The sequence below is a fragment of the Cebus imitator genome, unplaced genomic scaffold (assembly GCF_001604975.1).
Source record: "Cebus imitator isolate Cc_AM_T3 unplaced genomic scaffold, Cebus_imitator-1.0 Scaffold171, whole genome shotgun sequence".
NCBI classification, from domain to species: Eukaryota; Metazoa; Chordata; class Mammalia; order Primates; family Cebidae; genus Cebus; species Cebus imitator.
Window position 1 is genome coordinate 3,893,892 of NW_016107486.1, and position 10,757 is coordinate 3,904,648.

The 10,757-nt window shown below is 34.8% G+C and overlaps 1 protein-coding gene across 2 annotated transcripts in view; it reads left to right on the top strand.

The window, feature by feature from the left end:
* AASDHPPT (aminoadipate-semialdehyde dehydrogenase-phosphopantetheinyl transferase) overlaps positions 1–10,757 on the top strand; it is a 77,549-nt gene that overhangs the window by 62,962 nt on the left and 3,830 nt on the right. For both annotated transcript variants that reach the window (XM_017544817.2, XM_017544816.2), the window contains 3 exons: positions 6,348–6,469; positions 7,100–7,261; positions 10,386–10,457. In XM_017544817.2, coding sequence (XP_017400306.1) covers positions 6,348–6,469; positions 7,100–7,261; positions 10,386–10,457 — 356 coding nt within the window. The remainder of the gene's footprint in view (positions 1–6,347; positions 6,470–7,099; positions 7,262–10,385; positions 10,458–10,757) is intronic.

The window sequence follows — 10,757 nt, forward strand, 5'->3', positions numbered from 1 at the left end:
AAAATGTTCTGGAGATAGGTAGTGGTGATGATTGTATAATAATGTGAGTGTACTGTATACCACTGAATTAGATACTTAAAAATGGGTGAAATTATAAATATTATACTATAATAGAGAAGAAATCATACATAGAATATCAGAATTAAATGTTGTAGAAAGTGGAGCAGTTCTGCTGGTATCCAAAAATAAAATAATTTAACTTGAAAGAAACCAGAGCCAGTTTAGTCTTAGATTTCTTTTATCTAATAATAATAAAACCATAGAATGGTCTTTCTAAATTTTGGTCAGGGTATCAAAATCAGCCAGGGTGCTCATTAAAAATACAAATTCCTTGAAACCACTGAGGACCTATGGCAGTCAGAATTTCTGAGAGTACATCAGGGTTATTTATTTATTTATTTTTTGACCGAGTTTCCCTCTGTTGACCAGGCTAGAATTCTGTGGTGCCGTCTCTGTTCACTAATATCCCTGCCTCTCTTGTTCAAGTGATTCTCCTGTGTCAGCCTCCGAAGTAGCTGGGATTACAGCTGCCCACCACGACACTCGGCAAATTTTTGTATTTTTAGTAGAGACTGGGTTTCACCATGTGGGCCAAGTTAGTCTCAAACTCCTGACCTCAGGTGATCTGCCTGCCTCGGCCTTCCAAAGTGCTGGATTACAAGCCTGAGCCACTGTACCTGGCCGGGTTTCTATATTTAGACAATATTCCCAGTTGATTGTTAGGCATCTTAATGTTTGGAAAACACTGTGTTGGATGTAATTTACAGAGCTAACAAAAAGAAAAATTGTAGCCCATTTACCAGTTTTTATGAGTTATATTATCAGAAAGTCATTGCCTCACACTATAACAAAATTAAAGTTTTATTAACAGTTACTAGAACACAATATAATTGTTTATAGTCGAGCAAACTTCTGAAAGATGCCTTTTGAAGCTTGAAAAGGTAAAAATAAATCACAAAGTCAACAGATACGATGTCATATTAAATCATCTTTCACAAACCAGAGAATATATTCATGGCAAATTTGATAGAGGTTAATGTTGTAAGATATTAAATACTCCTCTAAATATCGATGGGAAAACCACTTAAGCCTTACTTGATGGATGTAGGAAGGACTTTATAAGTTAACAAAAACAGTTGACAAAAGAAGATACACATTTAACAATGACTTTCATAACAACCTTAGAGCTAATATTTATTAAGTACTTGATAGTTCAAGGCATTTTACACACAGAGAGGAGACAGAAAAAGTCATCTGAAGGTGAAGACAAAAATTGGAGTGATGCAACTGCAAGCCAAGGACTGTCAGGAATGAGCAGAAACTAGGAAGAATTAAGTATTATTCTTAATCTGCCCAATTTTTGTATTTATATTACAGTTTGAGAAGCAGCCATAGAGATGTTAAGTAAATGTTAAATAAATAACCTACAGGTTGAGTATCCTTAGTGGGAAATCAACAGTGCCCCAATGAGTTTTTCCTTTGAGTATAGCTTTGGTGTTCAAAAAATTTTGAGTTTTATAACATTTTTGATTTCAGATTTTCAGATTAGGGATACCCAATCTGTAGCTAAGAAGTGATGGACCAGTCTTTGAACATTTGACTCCAGGGACATAAAATTAAAGCTCCTAAGTGTACTTGAGTGTGTATGCTTCTGTAAAATTTAAACTGTATGCATGTACAGATACTGATCGACTTATGACCTATGCAACTTGCGACCATTCGACTTTACGACCACAATCGCTAGCCACGACTGCTCCGCGTCTGGCAGCACAAACGTTGCCCAGCTGGGCATACGACAGTGCGGACCAGCTTCCGGCAGCACTACCATCTCCGCGTGCATATAGCCTACTCAACTTACAACCAAACCGTGTTACGACCGGTCTGTCAGAACCAATCGTGGTAGTAAGTTGAGCACCAGCTGTATATAGTAGTTTCTTCAGGCTGCCTAACAAAGTACCTCAAACATGGTGTCTTAAAGTGACAGAAAGTTCTGTGAGTTCTGGAAGGCTGGAAATCAGTCAGGGTGTTAGCAGGGCCATGGACTTTCTGAAGGTTCCAAGAAAGAACCCTTCCTTACTTAATTCTTCCTAGTTTCTGCACATTCCTGGCAGTCCTTGGATTGCAGTTGCATCACTCCAATTTTTGTCTTTACCTTCAGATGACTTTTTCTATCTCTTTTCTGTGTGTCTATCTCTCCTTGTAAGGACACCAGCATTGGAAAGTTATGACCTCATCTTAATCTGATTACATTTATGAAGACTCTATTTCCAAATAAGATCACATTCTAAGGTTCTGGGTGGACAGGAATTTCAGGAGACATTTTCTGTAGAGAATGACATTCTTAGTAGAGTCCATTCTCTGGCCCTCTGCAAAATTTGTATCCATCTAACATACAAAGTAAATTCACCCCATCCCAGCATCAGCAGTTCTCAGCCCATTCCAGCATTAACTCTAAACCTCATGTGAGTGTTAATATCAACTCAAAAAGTGGCAAATCTCATCCTCTCAATCATCTAAATAAACTATTCGTGAAACGGGTATGATCCTTCTTGGGGCAAAATTTCTTTCCGTCTGTGGACCTGTGAAAGCAGAAAACAAGTCTTCTAAAATACAGTGGTGGGAAAGGCGTAGGATAGACATTTCCATTCCAAAAAGAAGTTTGAAGTAAAAAGGAGTAGTCGTTCTCAAACATGTTCCAAACCCAGAAGGGTAAATTCCATTAGGTTTCAAAGCCTGAAAATAAAAGGCTGCATGCTCTGTCCTCTTGGTCCTCTTCTTCATTCTCTGGAGTTCTTCCTGAAAGGATAACAGTCGAAACTCAGTAGTTCTAGCTGTATCAGCTGGTTTCTTGCCTCTGTGTGTTAATACCTATATGTGTTGGTAAACAAGGTAAGCGCAACTGAAGTTTAGGACAGCCTAAATGGTGAGTCTCAAACCTAGGTTGTCATATTTCAAACTAGTGCTTTTTCTGCTGTACTCCATGAATTGAGGGCTTAAATACATCCTTTGACAGTATTTGCAAGTATTATTTGCAAGAGGCTTTGTGCATGTAGTTTGTGAAACCTGTATTGGCAGCTCAGATACTTTTGTGTTGTTCTATGTTTTTGACTGGGTAAGTTCCTGGACAAATGAGCTGCAGTATACATACTAACTCATATCTTAGAAGACGTTCACTTCTCATAGAAGCAAAATTATATATAATTCTATTATATACAGTTCAGTACTTAGAAAATGAAATTATTAGAATTTCCAACATGATTTATTATATAAGGCTAAATTTTGGCACTTTAAAGCAAGCACATAGATGGGCAGTGCTTCACTCCCTTCCACTTTTCCCCAAAATGACTAGCCCATTCTCCTAAAGACTGAGATACTGTTATATATACATATTGGTGACCTTGTTTTGGAGAGGGATTCATGTAGGTAGGCCTTGAGGTTTTGGTTGGTACTGGTAGGATTTTTTTCATGGGCCTGCAATAGTGGCTCAAGGCACCAGATCTAAATGATCTTGTTGTAGGTTACTACTGTGTTTAAAATAAAATGTTAGTTGCTATGTGGTCCTGGTTAGTTAGTTGTTGTTGCAGAATACAATATCTAACACTGCTCTCCCTAAAGATCAAGCTATAAGATGGAGGATCAGGTTTTTCTAAATTTGACTGGTGATTCTCTGTGTACATAATGGTATTATTAGAATTTTCCAGCATATATGTCCAGTAATTGTACTGTATTCAAATAGTTTTCAGGGACAAATTCACTGTTCTTCCTAATGATTTTTCTTTATTCCAGTTTCCTAGGTAACTGTATTTAATACTTAGCAGAATACTTGCCCACTGTATATCCACCACAATGCCACAGTGTGGTGCTGCTGTGCTTTGGCTGAATATTTACAAAATCACTTTGCCTATTGCTGTCAAATTTTTATTTTGTGGACTAAATAAGATGCTCTCTAACGTATGTGAAAATGCACTTATATCGGATACTTTTTTAGCTGTACATAGTGAGTTATATGATTGCTTTCTAGTGATTGTGCCAGATTGATTGCCTTTTATGTTAATCAGTTTTTTATTAGCATGCTTATTTAAATTTTTTTCCTTGATTGCCCCATCTTATTTAGTTAAGAATCAAAAGGAGATTCTGAAAAAAAATTTAAAAAAACCAGCAATCAGAATGACACTATATATAACAAAATACATATCTTTTTCAATGCAGGTTTTTTGGATATTATACTTTCTCTCAAAATATATAATGCAGTCTTCCAAACCAAAGATAGCATATTCCTTCCACTGTTATTACTTATGCTGTTTGTGCCAAAATCCATTCAAGAGGAAACAGTTTATGATTTTTGTAGATGTAGTGTTCCCAGTGTTTAAAATTTCCAGATTTACTTTACTTCAGAAGCTTTCTGTCTTTACTGTCTTTAAGGTGTTCTTTAAGATGCTGTTTATCAAGCCTGTATGTAGTATTGATATAGTGAACAAAACAGTTTTTATTGAGGGGATTCTGTTAATGTTAGTCTCAGGAAGGTGGTGAGGAGTAAGCACCAGACAATCAAAAGTATTTATGGCACCAAAAGGGGTAAGAATTTCTTGCCATTGAACTCTCAAGATCACAATTTAATATTACAGTGCCTGAAAATGAATGAGGATCCTTGTCTTGATCCATAGTACCACATATCAGCAACAGGATCAGCAGAAATATTTCCTGATGAACTAAGAGGAGACAATTTTGTCTTGAAGCAGGAGTACTGGAAAAATCATAATTTCATTAGAGAACTGACTTTTAATGTTTTCTTCCTTTGAGATGAGTGTGGGAAAAGCATTTGGTTACTGCAGGAGAAACTGTAAACTCTCTAGGAAGATAAGGCCATGTCTGTTTTGCTCATCATGATGTTCCTGGTACCTAGCACTTGTATATTTTTACTGAGTGGTCATAATGGAATTCTAATTGTTGAATTCTCATAGAGAGAATTAGTGATTAAATGCCAGTGAAATATTAAGAAGGGGGCATTCAACATCTTTTTTCTCTGCATATTTCACGTAAGAAATGCCCATAGAGAGTGTGGTATCGGCTATCACTTTCAGCGTTGCATTAACCATTTGAGAATGTCAGATTTTGGAGTTGGATATTTTAGAAGTGGGAGTTGGAATAAACAACCCATGTTAACAGAATCCTCAAAGGGATTACCTTCAAAAGGCTTTCTGGAAAATAATGTAATAATGAACTAAGGTTACAGGGCAGTAGAATATTTAGGAAGTAATTTACCATATAATAGTTAACATTTATGTATACACTTAGTAAATGTTTGTGGTTTACCTGCCTTGGAGCAGGCTTTCTTAGGCTATTAGGCTGTAAGTATAAAAGGCAAGAACAGTGATCAATTTTTTTTTAATATTTAGTTGAATATGTATTTGTGTGAATATTTATACACATTCTGCATATTTGTATAAAAATGAATGGTGGTAGAAAGTTTGTGCTTGGGGATAAAGACACACAAGCACATAATTTTAATGTTTTGGAAAATTCAATACTGGAGGCCTACCGTGAATTTTAACATGTATCTTACCCCTTAGTTCTGGGAATCGAATCCTTTGAGTTGCATCTTATGTCATTTATTTTTAGAATGCTATGTAATATTTTGTTATCTACGAAATAGTGGCACTAAAGATATGTTTCAGGTTTTTAAAAATGAGCTTATTTTGCAATTGCAACCACAAAAGAATAATAAAAATCTTTTTATTTGGAGAAGTTATATTAGAAACCAAGTTTGAAAACATTTTGAAGAAAATAAGTATTTATTTTTTAGCCATGGTGATAATGTAGAATAAAAGAGCAATTTTCAGCTTTCTGCTTATTTTCTAAAAATTGTAATGAAAGAATTATTCCCTTTTTTTTTCCCTCTGTTACATAACAAAATAAAACTTTAGAATAATATGGCTTTATTTTAGGAGTATTTTTAGTGGGCTTCTGATAAATATTCTTTTATATAAAAAATTTCCAGTTATTTATAACAGCTTTGTCTGCTAAAATTTATCAAAACTTTTTAGGGCATATATTGATACAACCGTATGGTTTTTCTGCTTAATTAACAATTTACAGAATATCACCAGTTCCTGTTAAACTACTCTTGTGTTTCTGGGCTAACCACTACTCGTCATAGTGTATACTCTTAATTCTCAACTTGCTTTGACTTGCTGAGATTTTGTTTAGGATTATTTAAAATGTATTCAAAAGTTTGGTTGCCCTGTAGCTCTTTGGGGGGTGCTGTCTTGAACAGTTTTAGTAATAGAGCAGCCTTTTATTTTTTTATAGAACTGCTATTTTTAATTTTGTATTTCCTTAATTGACAGGTCGTGGTTCAATTCCAGAATTCTTTCATATTATGAAAAGAAAATTTACCAACAAAGAATGGGAAACAATCAGAAGCTTTAAGGATGAGTGGACTCAGCTGGATATGTTTTACAGGAATTGGGTATAATTCTAATTTTGAAAACAAAAGTCTATAATGATTCCATTATCTTCACGTAAAATCAAAGTCCTTTGGTTACCCAGTAGTGTCCAAATAGTGTTTGAAGTAAATGGGTGTTTGCTTGAGAACTTTATGGATTTTATGCATACAGTATTACATTATAATGACATTTCATTTTAAAAAAATTTAACTTATATGTAATGCTCAGTTAGAAAGTACTTAGAGCTAAAACAAAACATTTGTCACCATTTATAAGTAATGTTTTCTGTCGTAAAGGAACTAATGCACATGAAGTCTTATGTAACAAACACTGATACATACACTACGTGCCAGAAAACATTACTTCAAGCTCTTGTTAAGTTAGTTAATGTCCGTAACAATCCTATGAGGAAGGTATCGTTATCATCATCGCAGGTTACACATGAGGGGATACAGGTACAGAGAGCTTAAATGATTTGCCCTAAGATCATATGGATGGTTTCTTTCCATGCTATAAGGGTTTTAAAAAAAAAGATTATAACCATATAGCCATAATGTAGTATAGCGTTAAAAGTCCCTGTCTGTTGGGCCTGTGGATTCTATGAAAAATTTTATCTACTGAATTCTAAGAGAAAATGTCTTTGTGTATCTTAGGCGCTTAAAGAAAGCTTCATAAAAGCCATTGGTGTTGGACTAGGATTTGAATTGCAGCGGCTTGAATTTGATATATCTCCATTAAACTTGGATATAGGCCAGGTTTATAAAGAAACACGTTTGTACCTGGATGGAGAGGAAGAAAAAGAATGGGCATTTGAGGTAAGAAATTTATCAGAATTGTTATAACTAAGAATTTGTATTTTTTTATGCATGTATTCATGATTAATTTGGGTAGGCTAGTCACTGAATCTGGTTGCAACTGAATCCCTTCCTGGTCCTCTGAAAGTAAAATCAGGGCTAGTGTGGGAGCATATAACATTTATACGAATACTTGAAAGATGAGGCATTGTGAGTTCAGCAAAATAGGAAAGGAAAAGAGTCTCTGAACTGGAGCTTTGCATGTATGAATAGCCAAACGCAGTCACTTTGGCTGGGTCATAGTGAGGTTGTTTGAGAGACATTCCAGTTCAGGCTGGTAGATCCTGCAGGTTATTGATCAGGTTAAAGATTTTGGTCTCCCTACTGTATTTTGTTTCTGTCACTAGCAGTTCTTGGTTGCTAGTGAGAGAAGCCAACACATACTAATTTAAGCCAAAAAACAGAATTATAGGTTACTAGAGTAATTCAGTAATGGTCCCCAGTATTAGCTAGAATTAGGGAATGAAATATTCAGAGCCTTTTTGTCTCCTGCTTTTGCCTTTCTATACATTTTGGCTTCAGTTTTCTCCTACCCTTGTTTCTCATTCTATACACCAGTTTTCTCAGCTTCTCTGGTCTGCATGACAGAAAACCTAGCTCTTGCATGTATCATACTGTTGCATGTAATAATTTAGTTTACAAGCAATTTACATTTTAAAAATCCAAACAAACTGGTAAACTTGCTTTCTGTTCCAAGCCCAAAAGTCCTAGAGAAGGGACTCCCTGGCCTTGCTTGGGCTAGGTGTTTATCTCTAGACCAGTCACTAGACTGTGATTGGTCCTGCTTGTGTCAAATGTCCAGAGTCCAGCAAAAGGGCTGTAGAACAGTTCTCTGACTTATAAGATCATCTGTTGAGATACAGAATACTAGAAAATAAATGAGATGTTAAGTTTGAGATACCAAACATCTAAGTGAATATGTTAAGTAGGTGAATGGAATGGAGGGCTGGGCTAGAGGAAAAAAATTATAATCATAATGGTTATAAGTTAAACCATTATGTCAATGGTAATTAAAACCGTGGATTTAAAATTAGAACTATGAGATTACCTAAGAAGCAGCTATAAATTGAATCTGTAAAGAGAGAAACGCAAATTGAAGCCACGAGAAGTTAGAGGGCCTGGAATAGAGTCCTGAGAATACATATGAGACAAAGGGGGAGGGAACTTTAAAATGTAATGATGGTCCCCGATTTATGATGGTTCAACTTTTTTTGACTTTATGACGGTGTGAAAGTGATAATGCATTCAGCAGAATTCATATTTGCAGAACCCACGCAACCATTCCTTTTTTCATTTTCAGTACAGTATTCACTAAATTACATGAGATATTCAGCATTTTATTGTAAATGAGGCTTTGTGTTAGATGATTTCGCCCTTATAGGCTGATGATATTCTGAGCACATTTAAGGTAGGCTCTACTATGCTATGCTATGCTATGATGTTTGGTAGGTTAGATGTATTAAATGAATTTTTCATTTAACCTTATTTTCTTACAGTGGGTTTATTGGGATATAACATCATTGTGAGTCGAGGAGCATCTGTACTAATAGTCAAAGGTGGATTTGTGGGGGAGATAAAGAATGACCAAAATGGTATAAGAGAGTAGCGTTGTGATCCAAAGACAAAAGGCATTTTGAGAAAGAGAACTGAGTCAAAAACTGCTAGGGGCCAGGTGGGTGGTTCATGCTTGTCATCCCAACACTTTGTGAGGCTGAGACACTATCTCTACAAAAAATTTTAAGAATGAAATGTTGAAAACAGTATGTCCATTAGTTAACATTCTTTAGTGTCCAACTATCAGTTGTTAGATACATAATACCTCTAATTATATGTTAAGCATGATTCTTTACTGAAATACTCTATACATATAAGAACTATATCTTATATTCTAAATTTCTGAAAAATTGTTTTAGATATTTTTAAATTTGCACATTCAAGTTACTTTGTTCTTGTTTGTTTAAAGAAAAAACAACAGGGCTACATAGCAGACTTTGTGATAACTTTGGCATAGTAAATCTTCTGATACTTAGTCATATATTTTTCCTCTTTAAATATGTCTTAAATGTATCGTTATTGAATTGCACTTTTTGCTGATTTGGGTACCTGAAGGTGTGAAGATAGGAAGAAGATAAAAAAATAAAAGCTCCCTAAGTACTATTTCTAATTGTAGTGTTTTCTGATGTTTTATGGAAGAATGCTTTAGTAAAGTGGTTTTTCAGTGAAAAGTTTGTTCAGCTTTTAAGTGTTTATAATTTTTTCTGGTAACTGCCTCAATCTGTATTACATTTTAAAGTTCCCTCCCTCTTTGTCTCGTATGTAAGGGAAAATAGAAAATTGCATATTGGTTATGTATTACCTGTAAATTTCCACCATGATTTTTCATACGTGATACTATGTAGTTAACTAAATGTTTACATACCAGTGTTGCAACCTGATTTTTTTTTTACCTGTACTTTATTGTACATACAATATTAATATCACCAGTGAAGGACAGATAGCTATCAAATGCTTCTAGACAGGGCACATCACCTATGTAATATTCTGGTTGAGAATGCATAACCTAAATCCAGTCATTAAGAATCATCAAACAAACCCCAAATGAGCAATGTTTTGTTAATAAAAAGCAAATTTGGGGGAATTTCTATTTTCATATGTTAATGTCATTAAAAAAACAAAGGCTAACAAGACATGACAACCGAATACAATACTTGTCCCTAGTTGCCCATTACCAGGCTCCTGTTCTGGAGGAGAGATATGCCGCAAAGGACAGTACTGGATTAATTCACAGAATTTGGAATACAGTTAATATTTTTTCATTGTTAGACTTACTGCAGTTATTAATTGCTGTGGTTATGTAAGAGAATGTGCCTACTAGGAAATACATGTTGAAGTATTTAAGAGTGAAGGGCTAGCATGTATGTAACTTCTAAAGTGGTTTAGGGGAAGTGGGGAAATACATATATGCATGTGTGTGAGTGTGTGTGTGTATAGAGAGAGAAAGAATGAGATTTAGAAAATGTAAACAAAACTGCTATCTAGGTTTACATATTTTATAATCTATATTTATTTACCTTTTATTTTTCAGGAAAGCAAAATAGATGAGCACCATTTTGTTGCAGTAGCTCTTAGGAAACCCGATGGATCTAGACATCAGGATGTAAGCTTTAGGATTTCTCTTTTTCTAAGAAGCATGAATCAATGTTAAGTTTGCTGTTTATTGATGGAAATAGTCATTTGCCTTATATCAGTTAGAGGGACTTTTTAAGATTAGCAAATCTTTAAGATCACTAGGGATTTTGTAGAAATGTTTTCAAAAAGCATGTTACCTGCTTCTTCACATTCATATACACTTAAGTATTACAACAACAAAAAATGTGGTGAGTACTTTCATACTACTCATATTTCCAATAGACGTTCAAGATAATCACTATCTTAGTCATCTTTTTTTTTTTTTTTT